Source organism: Helianthus annuus, chromosome 4 (assembly GCF_002127325.2).
Source record: "Helianthus annuus cultivar XRQ/B chromosome 4, HanXRQr2.0-SUNRISE, whole genome shotgun sequence".
Classification (NCBI taxonomy): domain Eukaryota; kingdom Viridiplantae; phylum Streptophyta; class Magnoliopsida; order Asterales; family Asteraceae; genus Helianthus; species Helianthus annuus.
The window spans coordinates 112,659,850-112,686,977 of NC_035436.2; the positions used below are offsets into that span (position 1 = coordinate 112,659,850).

Sequence of the window (27,128 nt, forward strand, 5' to 3'; positions counted from 1 at the left end):
GATGACTTTGACTCGTTGCATCAACACACAGCCAAGACCTTGATGCGACTCATCACAATAAACCATGAAGTCATCGGTGCTGTCAGGTAAAGATAAAATAGGCGCGTCACAACGTTTATCTTTTAGTAGTTGAAAAGCCGCCTCTTGTTTCTCGCCCCAATCAAATTTCTTGTCCTTTTGTGTTAGGGACGTTAGTGGTTTAGCAACTTTTGCAAAGTTCTCTACGAATCGTCTATACTAGCCCGCTAATCCCAAAAATTATCGCACTTCTGTAGGGGTCTTACGCGCTTCCCAATTCTTAATCGCCTCAATCTTAGCCGGGTCGACATGAATTCCCTTTTCATTCACGACATGACATAGGAATTGTACCTCGCGAATCCAAAATTCGCACTTTGAAAATTTCGCATAAAGTTGTTCCTTTTTCAAAAGCTCCCAAATAGCTCGCAAATGTTGCTCGTGTTCCTCCTTAGTTCGCAAGTATATTAGGATATCATCAATAAACACGATCACAAACTTGTCTAAATAAGGCTTACACATGCGGTTCATGAAGTCCATGAATACCGACTGAGCATTTGTTAAGCCGAACGGCATAACAAGAAACTCGTAATGTCTGTAACGAGTTCTAAAAACCGTATTGGGGATACTTTCCTCTTGTATTCTTAACTGATGGTAACCCGATCTCAAATCGATATTGGAGTAATAACTTGAACCTTGTAGTTGATCGAACAAATCGTTGATTCTCGGTAGAGAATATCGATTCTTAATGGTCAGCTTGTTTAACTCCCTATAGTCAATGCACATGTGAAAAGTGTCGTCTTTCTTTTTAACAAATAATACCGGAGCTCCCCAAGGTGAGAAACTCGGTCTGATGAATCCTTTATCTAGTAACTCTTGCAGCTGAGTAGATAACTCATGCATATCTGACGGAGCTAACCGATATGGCGATTTCGCCACTGGTGCCGCTCCTAGCACCAAATCAATCCAAAACTCCACTTGTCGCTGTGGAGGCAGCCCAGGCAAGTCTTCTGGAAAGACTTCTGGAAACTCTTTCACAACCGGGATGTCTTCTAACTTTGGCTCCTTGGTTTCCTTGTCGACTACGTGGGCGAGGAAGGCTACACAGCCTTTTCGGAGACACTTTTACGCCTTCATACAATTAATGATTTATAGGGGTGTCTCGTGTCACACCCCAAAATCCACTCATGGATATCACCGCATGGAGGCGTGACTGACCAGGATCAAGCCACCAATCATATTGAACATAGCGTATAAATAAAAGTAGTTTATAAAATCCAACACAATACAATTGGTGTCCAAACAAAACATAGTTTAAGTTGTAAGCGGAAGCACAATGTTTAAAACCATCACATACGTTTAAGCTTTTCAAATGTTTAGCATGGCACACAGCTGTCCATGTCCCACAACGACTCTTCCCACTCCGATGCAAGCTCCATATATACCTAACGACCTGCAAGGCATGTAACAGAGAGTCAACAACAAAGTTGAGCGAGTTCACAGTTGATTGTTCAGTTAATGAATTCGTTTCAGAAATCGTAAGTCCGTTTCATAACCATGCATTACCCAGTATCCTTGTTTCCCAAACCTTTACAATAATAAGTGGGGGCTTCCATGTTGTATGGTACTAGACTAGTTGTATCTATAGGTGTCCTTCCCAATCCAAGGACTGTGATAAGTATGAGTTTACGTAGGTTTTACGTAAGTGCCCTTCCCTATCCGAGGATAGTGGTACGTAGCGAGTACGTAGGTTTAGCGCTGGTGTCCTTCCCAACCGAGGGCAATAGTACGTAGGTTTTACGTAGGTTCTAACACTAGCGTCCTTCCCAAACCGAGGACAATGGTACGTAGGTTTTACGTAGGTTTTAGCACTGGCGTCCTTCCCAATCCGAGGACGGTGGTAAGTAGCCTAGTAGTGATAAAAGTATGGGTAATCATACAAATCCCATTCCCAACCCACCGGGAATCCCATGCCTTGGTAAGAGTGTGAACTCACCTTGGTTTGCTCGGTATGCTAAGGTATGTGCTCACAAATAATCAGTCAAGGCCTAGAGTACGCACGCATACATAATCAGTTGACATTCACAAAGTTCGACTAACAGTCAAGATCATCACGTACATGTAGTATCAACTAACACATAGTATTTATCAGTTAAACAAGTTCATGCAAGTCATCATCAATAACAGCTAACAAACCCAGTTAACTCTTAACAGATCTAACCAAGTTACTGTACAGTTTTCAAACTCGACGAAACACACTTGTTTCGTCGTGAATTCCCTTCGACGAAACACCCTCTGTTTCGTCGTGACTACTCTCGGCGAAACACATTTGTTTCGCCGTGCTTGTTTCGCCGTGATGATCCTCCGGCGAAACACACCCGTTTCGTCATCAGCTGTGTTTCGTCCAATGAGTCAGTTACGTCGTGTAACTGATAATGGCCCAGAAACCCTAACTGCCGATCCCCATCACACAGCAATCATACAATCATACAACACAGTAATCATTGATACCCGCAAGGTTAATACATGTATTCATTTAACAATCAATCCAGTGACGATCATGGTGTACAAATATCAAATCAAACCTAAACGGTGACATCACAATTGCATTCATAACATTGGGTTCAGTCTAAATGATTCAAGACATAACATTAAGCCCTATGTATTAACCAATTAAATCATTCAACAATCCAAACTCGGCATACAATCCGCAACCTATAATCTAGATCCTATCAACAACAATTCATCATCAAAACATGAGCATAAGCATTACTTCAGCAATCAATCCAACTGATTTCTATGAAACAGTTTACAATGATCTCAAATCATTAATCAATAAAAGTTAATCACTAACCGCGATAAACGGGAATAATAAATTGGTCGATCTTGAGGGCTTCGAGAACAAAAGGTTGCCATCGCTCAGAGAGAGAACTTTAGGGTTTTCGATTGGTCTGATGAACGTCAGTTGTAACAGTCTCGGGTAACAAATACCCGTGTAAATGTATTGGGCCCTTAATGGGCTTCGGCGAAAGACTTGGCCGGCGAAACTCCTTGTTTCGTCGGGGTGTTTATGACGAAACATAAGTTGTTTCGTTTAGTTGGTTGGTGGCGAAACACAAGCTGTTTCGTCGAGGTTGCTAGTGTGAAACCTTAAGTGTCATCAAGTTAAACCAAACACAAGTTTATAACACTAACCACATAACACAATAGTCTCATAACATCTCAACATATATTAAACACATATGATTACAAGGTAAACAAGTCGAGCAAACAAACAACTGAACAGTTAACGTACAATTAGTGTGAAGACGGAAATCCTGAAAACTCGAGTTGTCACATTATCCCCAACTTGAAAGAAATTTCGTCCCGAAATTTAGCATGCGGTTACTAAGGAAGCTAGTTGTGTTGTGTTGTTTACTGGTTTTTCCTGGGGTGTCACATCATCTCCCCGTTGATTTGGATTCGTCCCGAAATTCTCTTGTAGTTTCAGCCTCATTAGTGGTTGCATTGTTCTTGAACAACTGGGGATACTTGAGTTTCATTTGGTCTTCTCGTTCCCAGGTAAACTCTGGGACATGACGGGAGTTCCAACGAACTCGAACAAGAGGAATTCTGGTGTGCTTGAGGACCTTAAACTCTTGGTCCGTGATTTTAATTGGTTCCTTGACGAATCGCAACTGGTCGTCGATAGTGAGCTCCTTCAAAGGAACTATGAGCGTCTCATCTGATAGACACTTCTTCAAATTTGACACGTGAAAAACGTTGTAAACTCCACCAAGTTCTGCGGGTAGGTCCAGTTTGTAGGCCACTTTGCCTATTTTCTCTATGATTTTGAACGGTCTGACATATCGCGGATTGAGCTTGCCTCGTTTGCCAAAACGAACTACACCTTTCTAAGGTGAGACTTTGAGTAGCACTCGATCCCCAACCTGGAACTCGAGTGGTTTCCTGCGCTTATCAGCGTAGTTTTTCTGATGGTCACGAGCTGCCGCCATTCGTTGCCGTATCTGTGCAATTCTTTCCGTTGCGTCTACTACAAGTTCTGGACCCGTGATCTGACTATCACCCACCTCTGCTCAACAAAGAGGTGATCGACATTTATGCCCGTACAATGCCTCAAATGGAGCGGCTTGGAGGCTGGTGTGGTAACTGTTGTTATACGAAAACTCCTCTAACAGGAGATGTTTTTTCCCAACCATTGCCGAAATCGATTACACATGCCCGAAGCATGTCTTCTAGAGTTTAGATGGTGCGTTCAGACTGCCCATCTGTTTGTGGGGTAAGCTGTGCTCATGTCTAATCGTGAGCCAAAGGACTTGTGCATTGCTTGCCACAGTTCAGAAGTAAAACGTGCATCCCGATCGGAAATAATAGAGGTTGGTACCCCGTGCCACGAGACAACTTCCTTAAGGTAGACGTCTGCTAGAGTGGAGAACTTATCCGTTTCCTTGATAGCCAAGAAGTGTGCAGACTTTGTGAGTCGATCCACGATCACCCAGATAGTATCATTCCCACGTTGAGATCTGGGCAGGCCAGTAACAAAATCCATGGAAATTTGCTCCCATTTCCATTGTGGTATTTTTGGTTGTTGGAGTAGGCCCGATGGTTTCTGGTATTCGGTCTTGACTCTCGCACAAGTCAAACGTTTGCCAACGTAAGTTGCTATGTGAGCCTTCATGCTAGGCCACCAATACGTAGTTCTGAGATCATGGTACATCTTATCCGAACCAGGATGTACCGAGTAATGAGACTTGTGTGCTTCATCCATTACAAGTTCTCGTAAATCGCCATAGAGTGGGACCCAGATGCGTCTTGTTACGTAGTAGGCGTCGTCTTCCTTTTGTTCTAACTGTTGCCTTGAGCCACGTAGGGCTTCAGCCATGACGTTTTCTGGTTTCAATGCTTCTACCTGAGCATCTCGTATCTGTGCAGGAAGACTAGACTGGGTAGTAAGTTGTAATGCTCGCACACGGTGTAGTATCCTTTCGACTGAGGGTGTTGGCCACAACATTTGCTTTGCCCGGATGGTACTTGATCGCACATTCGTAATCTTCAATAGTTCGACCCATCGACGTTGTCGCATATTCAACTCCTTTTGCTTGAAGATATGCTCGAGACTCCTATGATCGGTGTAGATGGTGCACTTGGTACCGTACAGGTAATGTCTCCATATCTTAAGCGCAAAAATAACAGCTCCTAGCTCCAAGTCATGCATAGTGTAATTCCTTTCGTGAACTTTAAGTTGGCGTGATGCATAGGCTATGACCTTGTCACGTTGCATCAACACGCAACCAAGACCCTGAATTAACGCGTCGCAATAAACCACAAAATCGTCTGTGCCCTCAGGCAATGAGAGAATAGGTGCGCTACAAAGTCTACACTTCAAATGTTAGAACGCTGATTCTTGAGCATCACCCCAATGATAGGTGACCCCTTTCTGAGTTAGTAGAGTAAGCGGCTGCGCAATCTTCGAGAAGTCTTTGATTAACCTCCTATAGTAGCCCACCAAACCAAAGAATTGGCGGGTTTCTGTTGCTGTACGCGGTGCAGGCCAGTTCTTGATCGAGTCGACTTTTGATGGATCAACGTGAATCCCATTCCCGTTTACCACATGGCCTAAGAAATGGACTTCCCGAAGCCAGAAGTTGCATTTGGAAAACTTAGCATACAGCTGTTCTGTTCGAAGGAGTTCCAAAATAAGTCATAGATGCTGCTCGTGTTCCTCCTAACTCTTAGAATAAATCAGAATGTCGTTGATGAAAACTATAACAAACTTGTCCAAGTAAGGTTTGCACACTCTGTTCATAAGATCCATGAAGACCGCAGGCGCGTTTGTTAACCCGAATGGCATGACCAGAAACTCGTAGTGGCCATAGCGAGTTCTGAATGCTGTTTTGGAGATATCCTCGTCCCGGACTCTCAGTTGATGGTAGCCTGACCTCAGATCAATCTTTGAATAGAAGCTCGACCCTTGCAGCTGGTCAAATAAGTCATCAATGCGTGGAAGAGGATAGCGATTCTTCACGGTCACCTTGTTTAGTTCGTGGTAATCTATGTACATACGGAAGGTACTGTCTTTCTTCTTCACAAATAATACTGGAGCTCCCCAGGGCGAAGAGCTAGGACGAATGAAACCCTTATCCAAGAGTTCTTGCAATTTCTTAGACAGTTCTTCCAGTTCGGTTGGAGCTAAGCGATAAGGTGCTCGAGCTATGGGTGCTGCTCCAGGAGCTAGCTCGATTTGGAATTCGACCTAGCGATGAGGCGGTAGCCCAGGTAAATCTTCAGGAAACACTTGAGGAAAATCACGTACAACTGGAATATGTAGGATCGTTATGCTGACCCGAATGAGTCAATCAGAGGAGTTTGATCAATTACAGGTGCGGAAAACAAGTAATTGTCATAGAAACAGCTAAATCTTCACTTAATTCACTGATTGTATTGATTTGACAGCAATTACACTCAGTCTTCACACCGACAGCAGTTCGGTATGGAATACAAGGTCTGGATTCCTGATTTCGCTCAAGAGAAACCTATATATAAGCTTCTGATTTCGGCCGAAATGACATGAAGTCATTTGGAGCGGAATCAGCTCTTGTGATTTCAGGCGAAATCACTTATACATGCTACTAGGAGCGAAATCAGCCTAAATACACTATAACACTTCCTATTTTCTCATAAAACATGCCCTGATCTATACAATGCAATCTAAGACTCGATACAAGACGAAGTCAACAGATGTATGCACCAACAGACTCCCCCTCAGATGTTGACGAGTATGTGTCGAGTCTGACTGTGACATATCTTCACATCTTCAGTCTAGATCAGTCTCTGGGCTTCATTCTCTCTATCTTCATCTTCATCATCAACAGACTCCCCTTAACAATGTGCTGGCATTCCTTTAGTCTTCAGCAACATCTGCTTCAGGATCGTTGTCTGGATCGATGTCTGGCTTTCACAGGTCTACCGAAACGAAACCTGGCTCATGCTCTATCCACAGAATCCTCAGGTATTGTAACTTGGCTCTTTAACACATAAGCTTCTCAAGATCAATCAATCTGGCTCATACTAACCTGCAAAAACTCTACCTCACAATAAATTTTTACATTTAAATGCTTCAAATTTTGAGGCATACACCAACACTAACTCTCTCTCAAATCAATACCTACATGATGAACCACTTGTAAAACATAGGATTTAAAACGATTTGGTTTCAAACACATACTACCCCTCAACACATGGTCATCATGTTTAGCACTCGGAATTTTGAAAATCAGCTCTCCAACATCAGTTGTTGAAAATCTTTTTGACTTTTTCAAAATTTATGCTAAAACACACACAAAATCTTTTTGGATTTTCTGAAAGAAAATAAAATGCAGTAAAGAAATATATACAGACAATATTTTTGTGAGTTTGCGTAAGAGGATCATATCAGTTAATGAGACATGTCACCAACACCGTTAAAACTACATTTCATTTTAAGTTCAAAACAATTCACCTAGATTGTCAGTATATTTGTCCACTTAAATTTTCACACAAAGTTCAATTGTTTCGAGATACGATGTTAATGTTTTAAGAACTTAAACTTATCCGTGTATCCCACTACTTGAATATACTCCCGTATCCAGATCCCAATATTCAGTCTTACAGGTGAGTATACCACAGCTGATATCTGTAAAGGGGTTATAATGCGAGGGTCGTGAGAGCTCAGGTCGATACTTCCGTATACGCAGAGAGATGACGACTTCGACTTTTCGGTGTGTCCCCTTTAGAGGATCTTTTCTTTCAACAGCAGCGACTATCAATTTTATTGTTTCATCAGCTTGCTGAGGGCGGCGCTTATATTTCAAAGCATATGCGGAAAATATTATACGGGGACTAGGTCAGTATTTCCATACAGCAGAAGTCCCGGGATAATACCCCAGATATCACTAAGCATAAAGACCTAGTATCTAAGAATAAAGGACCTTTCAAACAAGATTTCTGGGGTTACCTATATATCCAAGAAGTTGTTACCCACAGAATAAGCAAGTTTGATTTTTAGGTTTATATCTCGACACAACTTACTAAATGTGTAAAAACCTACTGGCACATCCACAGTAAGATTGTTTATCACATTTAAACTTTTCATTTCTTTAGCATGTTGTGACAGTCCACTGATGTACTATCATTTCCTCTTAACTATTTTCCCATTATGATTTCAAAACACTCAAGTTTGTTTTAATGAAAATGGTTTTTCCAGAAAATTAGTTTTGTTGATTTTAACATTTGCAAAATTTTGGGGATCAAATCATCACATTGTTTGCCAAAATTTTTAATGATAGTTAACTCAAGTTCAAATTAATGACCTTAATTAACCACTTGTAGGATCAATGGCTGAACCACTTGTAAAAACCACAAACAAACATATCAAACCTTTTTTTCAACCAATTACCATCTGTTGGTTGAATTCTCAAGATGCCGATTCCTACTCCACTCTTACAAACCTGGGAGTTCCGGCATAGTCCTTCATCCTGTAAAATTTAAACAATTTCAATAAACTTTCATATAGACTCATTAATACATGAATGATGCCGATTCCTGATCCACGATTACAAACTTGGGATCTCCGGCATAGTCCTAATACTTTTCAAGGAAAACAAATTTCCATCCAAGTCTTTTCAGACTTGATGGTTTTCAATTCTTGCGCAGTAGGGTTATATGTTGCCTTTTTAGTTGCATAAAAGTCTTTAACCCCCTTTGCTTTCCCGTTAAGAATTTTCCTAAAAATTTTCTTAACATTCCCATTGAATGTTTTCTCGACATCAAATTCATTTTTTTCGATGTAAAACTGTCCCGAGATTTCAACTTTACCAATTTTTTGCTAAACCTCTTCAAACTTCAGTGATGGAAAATCATCATCATTCACTGAAATTTTCATCTCAAACTGTGGCTCTTCTGGCTTTGTGGAACCAGATTCATCGCCAACTTTCTCATCATTCTTCTTAACAACCCAAACTTGGTTATCTTTACCTTTCTTTTTGTAAACATTTTTCTTTGAACATTCACCAACCTCATGAATAGAATTTTAAAAAATTTTGAAGTTTTCAGTTGATGGTTCAATATCAACAACTTTCTCTTTAAGTTTATCAGAAACTCCCTGTTTTTTCTTGATATTCTTTGGACAATTCCATGCAATGTGACCAGCTTCATTGCATTTGAAACAGGTTCGAGTCTCTCTTGGATGAAACTCTCCCGTTCCATTCCTCCTTTTCTCAGCAAGAAACTCCTGGTTCGATTGTCTCTAGAATGGTTTCTTCTGCTCTTCCTCTGCACTTCCACCTGAAACAAATTCTGTTTTTGTTTTAGAATTTTTCTCATTTTTATAGTTTTCGGGTGGAACAAAACCTAAACCTTTCTTTTTAAGTTTACCGTTTTGGTTTGGTTTCTTTAGGAAACCAGAACCAAAACTATAACCTTTTTTTCTTGTTTAGACGTTGTTGAACTCTTGAAGTGTATTTTTTAGGTTTTTCCAGTAAGATTTAAATCTTTTATTTCAGAACTATTAATTTCTGTCATTTTGAAAACCTTTTTGATCATGTCAAAACGAACACTTCTTATTGGAAACTCTTTGTCAGAGTATAATTTGTCAGAATCATTTAAAGTGTATGCAACTTCAAATGTTTCATCATCCAAATTAGCTTTTGATAACAAAAATTCTTTACTGTAAGACCGTTTAACCGACGATTTTGGACTGTTGACCGATGAACATGAACCTCCAAACTCTGACTTTGACTTAGACTCCTCATCAGTATCTAACACCTGATCGACCACCTTTTTTATTAACTCAGACTCATGATCAGTGTCAGACGATGTGTAAGTGACGTCAATATTTTCTGGTAATTCATCAGTTGTGTCGGTTTTTAGCTTAATATTGACCGCTTTTTCAAGTTGCTCCTCATTTGGTTTTCTAGGTGAATACCCTTCCCAGATTGGAGGCGGACACTTGTTATAGCTAACAGTCGGTTTCTTACCAGTATCCTTTTTCTTTAACTTCTCATCTTGGAAAGCTTCGAAACCTGCAACAGTTGGGTAAATTCGATCAATAAGATAATCAGAACTAGAATAACTCTGTAATAAACGTTTGATTCTCTCATTCTCGTTCTCGGTTTCCAACTCCTGTTTCCACTTTGCACTCTCCTCGATGTAAAAGTTGATAGCTTTCTGCTTCGACATCATTACAGCATTCATCATTGTCCAAGCATCTTCTCTCCCAGAGTTTGTCTTTTGAAGACCAGTCGCTGTTCTGTTCAAGACGTCATGCGATTCTTTCACATAGTTGAGGTTGAACAACAACTGCTCTTTTTTCTTTTCATACTCAGCTATTATCTCATTTTTCATCGCACAATCTTTACAAGGTTCAAGACACTTTTCACAAGGCTTGACCACTTCAACAATCTTTTCAACTTCAACCATTTTCTCTACTTCGATCACTTTCTTAACTTCAGTCACCTTTTATGCTTCACTCACCTGTTCAGTCTCAACCATCTTCTCAGCAACATTTTTAACTCCTTCATTCTGAACAGCATTTTCAGCCTTCATTTCTTGTTGTTCTTTTGCAGCTCGTTTTTCTTTCAGCTTCTCCAGGCGATCTGCAAAATAGAAATAAAAACTTTCAGGAGACAGATGAGTTTTAGCAATGTTAATATGTTTTTCTTCCTCATCGTCACTACTGCTGTCATCAGTTGGTGACTGATCAAACTGTACAGATTTTTCAGAATTGTTATCTGATGAAACAGACACAGATGGTGTTTGATCAAAAACCACTTCTTTTTCTGAATTAACATCTGAGCTTTGTGAGCTTGCATCTTCACCCTGTGAACTTTCATCAGACGCAACAGATTTTACAGTTTCACCAATCGATTTCATCCATGCAGTAAAAAATCAGGCTCTTTAACAATCTTTGCAATGAACGCTTTAAAATTTCCATTTTCATCCATAAACATATCCCAGCTAAAGCCTTCAGGTAGTTTTTCATCATCTTGGTTAACTAAACAGACTTTGCTTTCAGGTGATATGTAATCATTCCAGTCAAAATCCACCAAACATGCTCTTTTTGAATCCTCGATTCTTCTACCATGAGCCACCTGTGGTTCTTGTTGTTGACCCACTTGTTGGTATATAGCTTTCCAGTAGTAGTCATCTTTTCCGAACGGATTCTGAGCTCCACTAGCTTCCCTGTTCTTGCATTCTCTCTTGAAATGACTTTTCTCCCTGCATTGAAAACAAGTAACTTTAGATTTATCAAAACTTAAAGTAGATACATAAGCATCAAGAAAGTCATTTCTCCCAGTAATAAGCTTAAACTTTTCAGCTCGTCTGAGAACACTAGCAAGACACCATTTAATATCCATCAATTCCATCTCTTCGGCGTCTACCTGATCGTAATCCTCCTTTGTAAGCATAGGATTCCCGATCCTTCCAGCCTCTAATCCTTCATATGAGAGTAACACTGAACCAAGTAGAGCCATGTGGTCTTTTGCAGTTTCTTCAGAAAAACTTTGACCCTCTGGAAGATTCAAGGCTATGTTGCACTGGATCACATAACCATTTCCTGTTTTAGTGCTCTGAGAATGGAAACTTGATGTAGTCTCTTTCGGATTGACGCTTGGAAATGAAGAGAATCCACTACTACTTTTGTTTGAACTTTGATCAACTTTTTCTGTTGAATCACCAGCACTAAAAGCAGTTTGAATCTTTGCGCTTCTTTCAGCTTCCGGAACACTGCCTTTGTAGTACATCTTCACATCTTGTTGACCACTTGGACTGTTCATCCTCTTCAGATCCTGACTTTCAATCTTCTCAATGAACTGAGAAATAGTTAACCCATCGTAAACCCCGGTATTTTTCAATATCATCAAGTAAGTTCCCCATTCCTTCTGCGGTAATGCGTCGGCTAGCTTGTCTACCCACTCTTCATGATCTTTTGTGATACTCAACATTGACATGGATCGCACTACGTGGCAGTAACGTTCAATCAGCTTCTTCGTATCCTCTCCCGATAGACTACTAAACAAATCAAACTCTTTCTTAAGCAAAGCCTTCTTGCTTTTAATCATATTCTCACTACCCTCAAATTCGACATGGAGAGCATCCCAGATTGATTTTGAAGTTTTGTCGTGTTGTAGTAGAATGAAGATGTCTTCTTTGATGGCTTGCTGTAGCAGACTGATCATCATCTTTTCGGCTTTGTACATATCTTGCTCTTTGTCACTGAATTCTGACAACTCTTTGATAACTTGTAAATCTGTTGGTGGCAAAACGTATTTTTTCAGAATACATTCCCATGATCTAAGATGGTTCGCCTGAACCCAGTTTTCAAATCTGTCTTTCCACCCGTAGTATTCCTCAATGCTCATCAGTTTTGGGGGCTTTTGTAACGTTCCGGTCTCGTTTTCCAAGTTCATATTCTGAGCAATAGAAGTCGGAGTAGTCGGAGATGAAGCGAACGCGTTGAAGAATTCTTCACTCATGTTGACGTATCACGTTTTTCAAAAACAGTTGGTTTCGAGCGAAATCACACACAGAAGCAGTTCGAGCGAAATCCTTGATGGCAGGTTGGAGCGAAATTACAGATTATTTGGAGCGAAATCTGATGTTTGCTAATTGAAGCAAAATCAGCAAGTTTGTTGGAGCGAAAACACAACTTTGCAATCTGGAGCGGAATCAAAATTAGCTTTGGAGCGGAATCCCTCACAACCTGTACTCTGGAAGGAAATCACCAATACTTTTGGAGCGAAATCAGACGATATCGAGCGAAATCAAAAGTTGTCCGTTCGAGCGGAATCAGCTCGGAGTCCATTTTGGTCCATTTTTAGTTCGAATTTAAGTGTGAAACTTTCAAGGGTTTGTCTATGTTCAATTTTATACAATCAGTGAAAATTTGAACTGATTTTGACCGGTAAATCTCGATCTGATGAAAAAAGGTGTAGAAGTAAGAAATTTCGATGAATTCCAGCTATTCTCTGTAGAACTCCTCTTCCTGGGCTCTGATACCACTTGTAGGATCGTTATGCTGACCCGAATGAGTCAATCAGAGGAGTTTGATCAATTACAGGTGCGGAAAACAAGTAATTGTCATAGAAACAGCTAAATCTTCACTTAATTCACTGATTGTATTGATTTGACAACAATTACACTCAGTCTTCACACCGACAGCAGTTCAGTATGGAATACAAGGTCTGAATTCCTGATTTCGCTCAAGAGAAACCTATATATAAGCTTCTGATTTCGCCCGAAATGACATGAAGTCATATGGAGCGGAATCAGCTCTTGTGATTTCGGGCGAAATCACTTACACATGCTACTAGGAGCGAAATCAGCCTAAATACAATATAACACTTCCTATTTTCTCGTAAAATATGCCCTGATCTATACAATGCAATCTAAGACTCGATACAAGACGAAGTCGACAGATGTATGCACCAACAGAATATCCTCTATCTTCTTCTCTATCGTTGATGCGTCAGTAACGAGTGCTAAAATAGCGGTGTGGCCCTTTCGCAAACACTTCTGGGCCTTAAGGAAGGAGATGATGCCCACCACAGCAACACTCTTGTCTCCTTGAATTTCGAGGTGTTCTTTACCAAAATGGGGAATACGAACAATCTTCTCTTTGCATAGGATCTCTGCTTGCTGTTGGGACAACCAATCCATCCCAATGACGATGTCGAAACTACCCAGAACTATAGGAATGAGATCGATAGAGAAAGTCTAACCAGCGAGGACAAGATTACAACCCTGAACTATGTGTGTGGCCTCTAAACTTTTACCGTTTGCTAACTCTACGACATGCTTGGTGTTCAAAAGTGTTGGTGTGCGCTTGAGAATTTGACTAACTTTTAGAGACACGTAACTGGTATCAGCACCCGAATCAAATAAAACAGTAACATAAAAGTCATCGAGAAGAAACTTACACATCACCACATTAGGATCATTCCTTGCTTCACCCTAACCCAGCACGAACACTCGACCCTTAGCACCGTTGTCATTATTGTTTACCCCAATGTTGTTCCCGTTATTGTTCCCGTTTCCTTGGTTGTTTTTCTGATTCTGGTTCTGATTTAACTAAGGGCAATGTCTCTTGAAGTGGCCTTCAGCGCCACAATGAAAGCATCCCTTGTTGCCCTGTTGATGTTGTTGATTCTGTGGTGCTTGCTGTTGCTGCTGATGATTCTGATTTGCAGTTCGTGAGCTCCTGCAACCCTTGGCTTCATGACCCACCTTGAGACACCTCTGACAACGACCCCTGTTGCACTGACCACTGTGGTATCTGTTGCATCTATTGCACTTTGGGTGATTTCCTCGATATCCACCCTGCCCTTGACTACCAGAAAATTGCTGACCAGGGCTCTTGTAGTCATCGATCTTTCGCTGCTGTGACTGGGACTGAACTGTAGTCGAACCCTTGTTGGAGGCCCCATCCCATTTTCGTTTGTTGTCATTGGGAGTAGTAGTAGTAGTAGTAGTAGTAGTAGTAGTAGTAGTAGTAGTAGTAGTAGTAGTAGTAGTAGTAGTAGTAGTAGTAGTAGTAGTAGTAGTAGTAGTAGTAGTAGTAGTAGTAGTAGTAGTGGTGGTGGTGGTGGTAGTGGTAGTGGTAGTGGTCGTGGTAGTGGTAGTGGTAGTGGTAGTGGTAGTGGTAGTGGTAGTGGTAGTGGTAGTGGTAGTGGTAGTCGTAGTGGTAGTGGTATTGGTAGTGGTAGTGGTAGTGGTAGTGGTAGTGGTAGTGGTAGTGGGAGTGGGAGTGGCAGTGTAGTGGGAGTGGCAGTGGCAGTGGCAGTGGCAGTGGCAGTGGCAGGGGCAGGGGCAGGGGCAGGGGCAGGGGCAGGGGCAGGGGCAGCGGCAGCGGCAGCAGCAACAGCAGTAGCAGCAGGAGCAGGAGCAGGAGCAGGAGCAGGAGCAGCAGCAGCGTAGCAGTAGTAGTAGTAGTAGTAGCACCGATACGCTTAGGCAGCTTGATCTGTTCCACTGCCTGGTCTGTGAGACGATGAGCAAGACGAGTAACATCCCGGATGGTAGCAAGATTAGTAGAGGTCACATGGCTTTGAATCTCTGGTACTAAGCCTTTGAGGTACAGCTCGATATGCTTAATGGGAGGATCCACCATAGTTGGACATAACACTACCAGTTCATTAGATCGCTTCTGTAGTCATCGATCTTTCGCTGCTGTGACTGGGACTGAACTGTAGTCGAACCCTTGTTGGAGGCCCCATCCCATTTTCGTTTGTTGTCATTGAGTAGTAGTAGTAGTAGTAGTAGTAGTAGTAGTAGTAGTAGTAGTAGTAGTAGTAGTAGTAGTAGTAGTAGTAGTAGTAGTAGTAGTAGTAGTAGTAGTAGTAGTAGTAGTAGTAGTAGTAGTAGTAGTAGTAGTAGTAGCAGCAGTAGCAGCAGCAGCAGCAGTAGTAGCAGTAGTAGCACCGATACGCTTAGGCAGCTTGATCTGTTCCACTGCCTGGTCTGTGAGACGATGAGCAAGACGAGTAACATCCCGGATGGTAGTAAGATTAGCAGAGGTCACATGGCTTTGAATCTCTAGTACTAAGCCTTTGAGGTACATCTCGATATGCTTAATGGGAGGATCCACCATAGTTGGACATAACACTACCAGTTCATTAGATCGCTTCGTATACGCCTCTATCCCTGACCCTGTCATCTTCAGGTTAAAGAACTCTACTTCCAGCTTATGGATGTCATCACGAGTGCAATATTCCCTCTTGATTGGTTCCTTGAAGTCGTTCCCTGGGGTGGCGTTAGCAGCTGCCAGCCCTAACATTTGAACTTGCGCGTTCCACCAAGTCAACGCAACACCTTCGAGAGTACCAGTGGCACACCTCACCCTATGAGCCTCAGGGCATTCACACATTTCGAAGACCGATTCGAGCTTCTCGAACCAGTGGAGGAGTCCAACGGCTCCTTCAGTGCCACTAAAAGTACTAGGACGACAGTCCATAAACGTCTTGAATGTGCATACAGGTGGCTGAGCGTTCTGACCTCCTGCTTGTGCAGCTGCAAGTGCCGCAGCAACTTGTTGGTTAATCAGAGCCATCAACTGGGCTTGAGTCATGTTAACGCGTCCACTCATGATATTCATATCAAAGGAAACATGGGTGAGAAAGGTTCGCGAAAATGCAATGACAGAAGAGAGTAAGCACACAAGTGTTCTCAAACAATAGTTATTACGTTCATCTAAGCATACTATGAGCAGTGTACTATGTAACTAACAAGTAGGCATAAATCATATCACCTATAATGTTGAGTCTTGCACGTGGAGCGTAGCATCGTTGTGGATCGTCGAGCACTGTTCAGGTTATAGTCTGGTTTTAATAAAAACTTTTTCCCCTTATTAAAACCAAGTTCACTATAACCAATGGCTCTGATACCAATCTGTCACACCCCCAAAATCCACTCACAGAGTATCACCGCATGGAGGCGTGACTGACTAGGATTAAGCCACCAATCATATTGAACATAGCGTATAAATAAAAGTAGTTTATAAAATCCAACACAATACAATTGGTGTCCAAACAAAACATAGTCTAAGTTGTAAGCGGAAGCATAATGTTTAAACCCATCACATAAGTTTAAGCGTTTCAAATGTTTAGCATGGGACACAGCTGTCCATATCCCACAACGACTCTTCCCACTCCGATGCAAGCTCCATAGATACCTAACGACCTGCAAGGCATGTAACAGAGAGTCAACAACAAAGTTGAGCGATTCATAGTTGATTGTTCAGTTAATGAGTTTGTTTCAGAAATCGTAAGTTCGTTTCATAACCATGCGTTACCCAGTATCCTTGTTTCCCAAACCTTTACAAAAATAAGTGGGGGTTTCCCATGTTGTATGGTACTAGACTAGTTGTATCTATAGGTGTCCTTCCCAATCCAAGGACAGTGATAAGTATGAGTTTACGTAGGTTTTACGTAAGTGCCCTTCCCTATCCGAGGACAGTGGTACGTAGCGAGTACGTAGGTTTAGCGCTGGTGTCCTTCCCAACCGAGGACAATAGTACGTAGGTTTTACATAGGTTCTAACACTGGCGTCCTTCCCAAACAGAGGACAATGGTACGTAGGTTTTACGTAGGTTTTTGCACTGGCGTCCTTCCCAATCCGAGGACGGTGGTAAGTAGCCTAGTAGTGATGAAAGTACGGGTAATCATACAACTCCCATTCCCAACCCACCGGGAATCCCATGCCTTGGTAAGAGTGTGAACTCACCTTGGTTTGCTCAGTATGCTATGGTATGTGCTCATAAATAATCAGTCAAGGCCTAGAGTACGCACGTATACATAATCAGTTGACATTCACAAAGTTCGACTAACAGTCAAGATCATCACGTACATGTAGAATCAACTAACACATAGTATTTATCAGTTAAACAAGTTCATGCAAGTCATCATCAATAACAGCTAACTAACCCAGTTAACTCTTAACAGATCTAACCAAGTTACTGCACAGTTTTCAAACTCTACGAAACACACTTGTTTCGTCGTGAATTCCCTTCGACGAAACACCCTCTGTTTCATCGTGATTACTCTCGGCGAAACACATTTGTTTCGTCGTGCTTGTTTCGCCGTGATGATCCTTCGGCGAAACGCACTCGTTTCGTCATCAGATGTGTTTCGTCCAATGAGTCAGTTACATCGCGTAACTATAATTACTCAGAAACCCTAACTGCCGATCCCCATCACACAGCAATCATACAATCATACAACACAGTAATCATTGATACCCGCAAGGTTAATACATGTATTCATTTAACAATCAATCCTGTGACGATCATGGTGTACAAATATCAAATCAAACCTAAACGGTGACATCACAATTGCATTCACAACATTGGGTTCAATCTAAATGATTCAAGACAGAACATTAAGCCCTATGTATTAACCAGTTAAATCATTCAACAATCCAAACTCGATATACAATCAGCAACCTATAATCTAGATCCTGTCAACAACAATTCATCATCAAAACATGAGCATAAGCATTACTTCAGCAATCAATCCAACTGATTTCAATGAAACAATTTACAATGATCTCAAATCATTAATCAATAAAAGTTAATCACTAACCGCGATAAACGGGAATAATAAATTGGTCGATCTTGAGGGCTTCGAGAACACAAGGTTGCTGTCGCTCAGAGAGAGAACTCTAGGGTTTTCGATTGGTCTGATGAACGTCGGTTGTAACAGTCTCGCGTAACAAATACCCGTGTAAATGTGCTGGGCCCTTAATGGGCCTCTGCGAAAGACTGGACCGGCGAAACGCCTGCCGGCGAAACGCCTTGTTTCGTCGGGGTGTTTATGACGAAACATAAGTTGTTTCGTTGAGTTGGTTGGCGGCGAAACACAAGCTGTTTCGTCGAGGTTGCTAGTGTGAAACCTTAAGTGTCATCAAGTTAAACCAAACACAAGTTTATAACACTAACCACATAACACAATAGTCTCATAACATCTCAACATATATTAAACACGTATGATTACAAGGCAAACAAGTCGAGCAAACAAACAACTGAACAGTTAACGTACAATTAGTGTGAAGACGGAAATCTTGAAAACTCGAGATGTCACATCTCGCGCTTCTCCCCATGAATTACGAGCGTTTATTCATTTAGCACTAGGATGCGTATGGTTTTCTCGTGACAAACTACTTCTGCCCTGTTGTCGAACAACTAGTCCATTCCAACAACCCGTCAAAACTACCCAACCCAACGGGTAAAAGGTCGATGGAAAATTTTCTCTCTAAGCTCGAGTGTCAACCCTCAATAACCTCATCTGCTTCGACTAATTTTCCATTCGCCAATTCTATAGAATACGGATGTCTAGTTTACTCGAATCTAGGCCAAGTATATTCTTAAATTCTATAGATATAAAACGAAAGTCGGCGCCAGTATCAAATAGAATAGATGCAAATTGTTGGTTTATAGGGAACGTACCCATAACTACGTTCGGGTCCTGTCATGCCTCGCGTGCTCCTATCGAAAAAACACTCCCACATCTTGATTTTCCTTCGGGCAATCCTTCCTAAAATGCCCCATGTCTCCACAGTTGTAACATCCTTGCCCTTTTCCAGCTCCATCTCCATTGCCTTTGCCATTTCCATTGTCGTTTCCATTTCCATTCCCATTCCCGTTGCCATTCCTGTTTCCATTTCCATTTCCATTGCCACTTCTGCCTTGATTGTTGTTACCAATGCCACAGTTTATGTTTCCTCTTTCCCTTCCTACCCATTGTGACCTACCTTACCGCATTTATCACACTTCGCATTTATGCAACGGCCCGCATGATGATACTTACACTTATCGCACTTTCGCTTATATAAATGTTTATTGAAATGGGCTTTTGTCCATGTGTTTAGGATGTTATTAAGCCCAATATTTATGTTATTTAAGCCCAATATCAATATTTTAGCCCAATTTTAGTGTTCTTGAATTTTTTGTAATCTTTCACTATGCATTGCGTAAACTCACTAGTAAACTTTTATAATTACACTTAGGGTAATTTTCATTGTTAAACTTTCCGGTTTCCTCGTTAATATATATTAAGTGTCTAAAATATTTTATTTTTAGACTTGTCGTAACGATCGGTTAATATATATAGTGTTTGTGTCGAAGTTGTCGAACGTCGTAGTAACCTTTCTTTAGGATCGTCGTGCGACCTTAATGAGTCGATCAAAAGAGTTCTTAGTCTGAATCAGAGGCGGAATTCATTGATTCAGTCTTCGTTCAGCTTGTATTGCACTAGATTATCATTAATCTGTCTTGTTTATTGATTTCACAACGTTTACAGGCCAGAGACACTTCGACAGCACTTCGACGTCGGAAACAAGAAAACATACAAACGAAATGACCAACCACCTATTTATAGACTCCTGATTTCGTACGAAATGAGTATGTGTCATTTCGTACGAAATGACCAATGTGTATTTCGTACGAAATGACTATTCCTCATTTCATGCGAAATGACATTTACACATTTTTCTCGAACTTCGTGCCTTGATCTTTCAACTCGAATCCAAGACTCGATAAATGACGAAGTCGACAGTTGTATGCACCAACAGACTCCCCTCGGATTTTGACGAAGTCTTCGATGCGAGTCTTGAGCATGTCAACCCTTTAGTCTTTATCAGTCTTTTCTTTCATAAACACTGATCCAGGATCTAACCCTGGCTCTAACATTGTCAGACTCCCCATTTCAACAAGCTGGGATCGCAATCTGGAATTAGCTATCGCCTTGAGATCAAATCTTGTCTCAAACTCTGTTTAGACCTTTACAGGTTCTGAAATATCTCCTGGCTCTTTTTAGCAACAGGATCGGAAACCTAGCTTCTTTGTCATCAGACTTTCCCTATCAACAAGATGGGATCATAGTCTGGAATTCTTTATCTGCAGCTTAGAATTGAAAACTTGGAATTAACCTTCAGGAATTGAAACTTAGCTTTTTCAACATTTCCTGCACAAATTATCTCACAAACATATTTCTTCAACCAAACAAACTACCCAACCCAAAGTTCATCCTGTTTAGCACTTGGAATTTTGAAAATTAGCTCTTCATCATCAGTTGTCAAAAATCTTTTTGTATTTTCAAAATTTATGCTAAATCACAATATTTTTGGATTTTTGAATTTAAAGAAATGCAGTAAAGAAATATATACAAATAAAATTTTGTGAGTTTGTGTAAGAGGATCATATCGGATTTTAAGACATCTCACAAGCACCGTTAAGCTTTAAACATTTTAAGCTCTAAACGATTCACTTAGATTGTCAGTATACTGGTCCACTTAAATTTTCACATAAAGTTCAACTGTTTCGAGATACGAGATTAGAGTTTTAAGTACTTAAACTCATTCGCGTGTCCCACCACTTGAATATACTCCCGTATCCAGATCCCAATATTCAGTCTTACAGGTGAGTATACCTAGATGATATCTGTAAAGGGTTAAATGCGAGGGCCATGAGAGCTCAGGCAATTGCTTCCGCAAAATCAGAGAGATGATGGCTTCGACTTTTAGGTGTGTTCCCTTTAGAGAATCTTTTCTTCAACAGCACATGATTAGCATTTTGCAATGTTTCATCATTTTTTGTACTGAGGGTGATGCTATATTTCAAGAAAGCGAAAAGTATTATACGGGGACTAGGCCATTGCTTTCGCAAAATCAGAAGTCCCGAGATAATACCCCAGATATCACTGAGTATAAAGACCTAGTATCTCAGAAAAAGGGATCTTTCAAACAAGATTTCGAGGGTTACCCATATATCCGAGAGATGTTCCCCACGAGATAAGTAAGTTTGAAATTTTAGGTTTATATCTCAAACACAGTCTACTAAATGTATAAAAACCTACTGGCATATCATCAGTGAGACCGTTTATCACATTAAACATTCCATATCTTTAGCGTGCTGTGATAGTCCACTGATGTACTATCATTTCCTCTTTCTATTAACAACACTCATTTTTGAATTTATCATGTTTTTGGCTTTTTCAAATTTTCTAATGTTTTTTTTTTTTAATTCTACACCCCCTAAAATCAAAATATATTTCAATTTTGATTTTCTAGGAAAATTTGAAAACAAACTGTACAAGATAAAGTGACAACATGATGAGAATTACTTCAATTCTCCATCCACTTGGCTTAACAATCAGAACTCCCCCTGACAACAAACTATTTTTCCATTATGATTTCAAAACACTTAAGTTTATTTTAATCAAAATGGTTTTTCCGAAAAATTAGTTTTGTGTGTCATTTAAGATTTCCCGATTTTCACAACACAATCACGTGTAGGAAAGATAAATCAAGTACAACTTAATGTCCCTGATTAATCTTTTTAACTTCGAAATATCACCGAAGTGAATTTCTCAAGAAAGATGCCGATTCCTGCTCCACGCTTACCAACCTGGGAGCTCCGGCAAGTCAGAATTTTATTTGAAAAGATCTACCCAAGCCTGACCATTCTTGGGTTTTCCAGTTTTCTATTTCAAATTACCATTTGACAATGATGGAAAATTTGCACCATTCATTGCCGATATGGAAATATCACCTTTTACCTCAACAGATGGCTCTTCTGGCTTTGACGAACAAGATTCATTGCCCGAGCATGGCTTGTTTGACTTTGATGGGTCAGATTCATCACCAAAACGTGGCTCTTTTGTTTCCGAAGAAACAAATTCATCGCCAGAAAATGAAAATTTCACTTTCTTTGGTTTGTTAGTCACTTGATTAACTGTTTTTTCTTTCTTTAATATCCCTTTTGTCCTCAGATTTGTATTTGATGAATTCTTTTTGTTTCACTGATCAGTCTTTGGAGAGAAAAACGATTTATCAGAAGTCTTATTTGCTTTTACGGTTGTATCCGAGGACAAAATCCTTTTAAGATATTCTCGCGCTTTCTTCCTCTTTTTCCTCAGTCTGTCTTTCTGCCCTTGTGAAAGCTTCACTTTCTGTTCTATCACTTTCTGTTCTTTGGGCTTTTCTTCGACTTTGACTGATTTCTTTGCCTTTTTCTGAGATTCAGCCCTCGATCTTCCCATTGATATCATTGGGCAATCTCTTGCAATGTGACCTTTGATTTGACAATCAAAGCATCTTCTTGTCTCAAAACTCAGACTCTGGCAGTTAACAACAATGTGTCCTCTAAAACCACATTTGTAGCACATCATGTTATCATACCATTCACCATCGTTAAACCAAATGCTTAGATCATGACATTGTTTGGCCTTGTGGTAGTCATTTCTTCTCTTGTAAGCTGGATTTGTCTCTTGAGCACTGTGGTCAAACCTGTACCACTTATTACCAACATTTTGTAAGTTTTGATTTTCAAATTTTCTTTGATTTCTTATCATGATTGGATGATATAACTGATGACCTTTTATTATCTTTTTGAAAATTTTTCAAATTTTTCTCATTTTGTTTTTGTTCCACTTTCTTCTTTAAAGGTTTTTGCGTAAAGCATTCTCCTTTTTCAGTTGATTGCAGAACAGTTTCTTGAAATTTTCTTTTAATTTCAAAAATATTTTCTTTTTCTCTTCTCTATCATCATATCCATCATCACAATCTTCAATTTTGACTTTGTCAAAATTTGTGAAATTGTCACTTATTGGAACTTCATTGATCGGTTATGGACATAAATGATTCAGAAATGCTGACGAAGTCACAAAACCTTTCAATTTCTTTTCTAAATCATCAATTTTATTTCTTGCATTTTCAGCTTCATTTTCAAGTCGAATGATTTTCTGAATATAAGAATTTATAGCAATTCGTTTTTCAATATTCTTCTTATTAAAAACAGATTTTTCATCTTCTAAAATCTTCATTTGATTTTGAAACTCTTCATCCTTTTCTTTTAAAACTTTATTTTCCAATTTTATCCAAAAAAACATCTTCTTTTTCTAACATGTTTATTCTATTTTGAAGTGCTTTTTCATTTTCTTTCAAATTTTTGTTTTCCAATGTCAAACTCTCCACTTCTTTCAAGAGTTTTTTTTTTTTTTTTTTTTGGGTAAAGGGTTACCCCGGTGATTCTATTATAAAACAACCACAAATAAGTACAAGTAGTGAGGAAGAGTTCCACACTAGTTCGTAGATAGGACATGCCCCATATATGTAAAACCAACCAACAAAAAACCTATTACATCACATAACCTAGCCTACTAAACAACAAAGATGACTATCTAGTAGACAAACAAAATAAAACAAAACTAAACATCATCCTCCATCATCAAAAATAAAATTCCCGTGAACCGGCAACCCCATCACACGACCCTGAGACAATCTATCCATTGAATAATTTTGAGGAAGATGTGCTTGCTCCTACTCTTGCAGACGATGAGGTCATAAATCTATTTGTTTAATTGTAGACTTCTGTGACCTCCTCATCATCCGAGTCTTGCTGATCAGTATGAGCCTCACTACTAGTCTGACCCATATGAAGACCCTTATCCCGTAAAACACTGAAGGAGTTCTTAGATAAAATATTCGATTGCTGAGCCGATGTATTGGTCCCCCCATGAGGTTTGGGACCAATCAGCTTATACTCAAACTTCTGATTCTGCTTGTTTACAGGAAAACCTGCTTTTCTAGCCGCTTTCTTACGAACCACATCCATAAACCCATCCTTGTCTACTACCGGCTGTTTCACTTGTTGTCTATTATTCCCTTCATAATGTTTCTGAATGTTGACCGGCTCCTTAGGATCCCTCCTAGTCTGCCTCGGGCATGTATCATCAGAATGCCCAAACACTTTACAATGAGCCCACCTATAAGGACTCCATTCACACTCCACATACAGTTTCTGTGTGACGAAACCTTCACCTTCAAGGTCCGGAACTGCTATAACTATCTCCTCCTTAAAATCATTATCAGCTGAGATTTCTAATAACGCTCTAGCATAACTACTCCTTCCACAAGTATCCATACACATGGACGAGATGTACGAGTCTAACATCTTCGGATCACCAATAGCCGTAGCTATCATACTCAATCCATCCTCCGTATACACAGCAATCGGAACATCATGGATTTTGACCCACAGTTGCAATTTCTTAACCTCCTTCTTTTCCAGTTTCGAAGTGGGAGACCAAATATTAAGAAAAATAGGCCGACCTCGAATAATCCATGGTCCTTCTTTCAGCATATTCGTCATCCCGTCTTTATCAGCAAACATGAAAAAGAAGAAACCATTAGCATTCATCATGGATTTTTGCAATCCATACTTCTTCCAATTTGTCCGCACAAAATAATCCACCACCGGGTACGCAACTCGGTCCCCTAGGAAGTAACCATAAAGAGTGTTTGCTAGCTTCCCTTGAACTACTCTAACAGAGTCTCGAGGCAACACCACATCACAACCCTCATGTGAATCAGTGCTTGTAAGAAACCTGAAGTTTACCTTAACAGACTTGGCTGCAGAAACTAAATCTGCATAAGACATTGACTTAGAATTATTATTCCGATCGCTATGGTTCCCCTAAGACCCTACACAACCTTCCAAAGTATCCGAAACCCTCAAATCAGCCCGCATATTCTCCACCGGATCTGGAACAGACACCTTCAACAGTTCATCAATAATGTTCGTTTTTGCGTGATCAATCTACGGTGTCTGGACTGTTCCCCTACGAGGCATCCATGTGTTACCGTCCACATCAAATACACAGCTCGCTAAACCCTCAAAGGAGTATAAGGGTTTGCCGCAATCCACCTTATGAGCAGCCGCATCTCTTTTACAATCATCCAATCAAAACAATCAGCAACGTTAAAATAAAACCCAAACCTGATTAGAGCCGATTCAGCAATGATTAACAGCCGCTACAATACGCAGAAGTTTGTGTAACCCTAATCTGATGTATCACTGATTATCACCCCAAGACACAATTAGATCAGATTAAGAACGAACTGGACTCAAATCAAACAGCCGATTTTCGAAACCCTAATGAAATAAGAACCCAGCCACTCACCCGAAACCAATCAGAAGGCAAAGAATAAACCTTAGATGCTAATCAAGAACAATCGAGACCAGATGATGAAAGAATCGCCTAGGGTTAGTCTAGATCGCCGAAATCGCCCAGAGTCTCCATGATGCAGAGTTGAAGGTCTTCTTCTGTAGGATCGTTCGACTGATCCGAATGAGTCGTTCAGAGGAGTTTTGATCAGTTACAGGTGCGGAAAACAAGTAACTGACGTAGAATCAGCTACATCTTCACTTTAACTACTGATTGTATTGATTCAAATGCAAATACACTCAGTCTTCACATCGGCAGCACTTCGGTATGGAAATTCGTGAACTGTTACGTGATTTCGCTCATACCAACCTACATATAGGGTCTTGATTTCGCTCGAAAGTTACAACATGTCATTTCGGGCGGAATTACCCTTTGGAGCGAAATCAGACTTTAAACACATAAAACTTCCTATTTTCTCGTAAATCGTGCCCTGAACTAAACAATCTAATCTAAGACTCGATACAAGACGAAGTCGACAGATGTATGCACCAACAGACTCCCCCTCAGATGTTGACGAGTCGTAAGTGTCGAGTCTTCTAGTCTTCAATCTTGATCAGTCTCTTGGCTTCACTCTTTCTATCTTCATCAACAATAGACTCCCCTTAACAATGTGCTGGCATTCCTTTAGTTCTTCAGCATCATCTACTTCAGGATCGTTGTCTGGCTTTCACACTTTGTCCACGTAGTCTTAAGGAATTGGAAACATGGCTTTTTAGAAAATCGTTCCAAAATCGTAATCTGGCTCTCGTCCGGTGTCAGGATCGATTGACCTGGCTCAGACTAGCATACAGCCTTGATTTCAAGATCGTCACCTGGCTCTTGTCTAGCTTAGGTTATCTGCAAAATCTCTACATCAAAGTAAATTTCATAGATTTAACATTTCAAATATTAAGGCATGCACCAACACTGACTCTCTCACATATCAAATCACATATGATGAACCACTTGTGAAAATAGGATTTAAACAATTAGGTTTCAAACATAGACTCCCCCTCACCACATGGTCATCATGTTTAACACTCGGAATTTTGAAAATCAGCTCTCCAACATCAGTTGCCAAAAATCTTTTTGACTTTTTCAAAATTTATGCTAAAACACACAAAAAAAAATTCTGAAAGAAAGTAAATGTAGTAAAGAAATATTTACAGACAATATTTTTGTGAGTTCATGTAAGAGGATCATATCAGTTTATGAGACACGTCACCTACACCGTTAAGCTTCATTTCATTTTAAGTTCTAAACAATTCACCTAGATTGTCAGTATATTTGTCCACTTAAATTTTCACACAAAGTTCAATTGATCCGATATACGATATTAATGTTTTAAGCACTTAAACTTATCCGTGTGTCCCACTACTTGTATATACTCCTGTATCCAGATTCCAATATTCAGTCTTACAGGTGAATATACCTAGATGATATTTGTAAAGGGGTTAAATTGCGAGGGCCGTGAGAGCTCAGGTCGATACTTTCGTATACGCAGGGAGATGACGGCTTCGACTTTAGGTGTGTCCCCTTTAGAGGATCTTTTGATTACAACAGCAGTGACTATCAATTTTATTGTTTCATCAACTTGCT

At 40.2% G+C, this 27,128-nt stretch overlaps 1 protein-coding gene across 1 annotated transcript; it reads right to left on the reverse strand.

Annotated features, from left to right (window-relative positions):
- Nucleotides 1–258: 258 nt before the first annotated feature.
- LOC118491534 lies at nucleotides 259–11,795 on the reverse strand. The gene is made up of 6 exons (XM_035989386.1): nucleotides 11,729–11,795; nucleotides 10,525–10,646; nucleotides 10,137–10,218; nucleotides 10,029–10,073; nucleotides 890–1,124; nucleotides 259–784 (listed from the first exon to the last, which is right to left on the reverse strand). Exons 1-6 carry the CDS (start codon nucleotides 11,793–11,795, stop codon nucleotides 259–261), a joined length of 1,077 nt encoding a protein of 358 aa, XP_035845279.1.
- Between the last annotated feature and the right edge of the window lie 15,333 nt (nucleotides 11,796–27,128).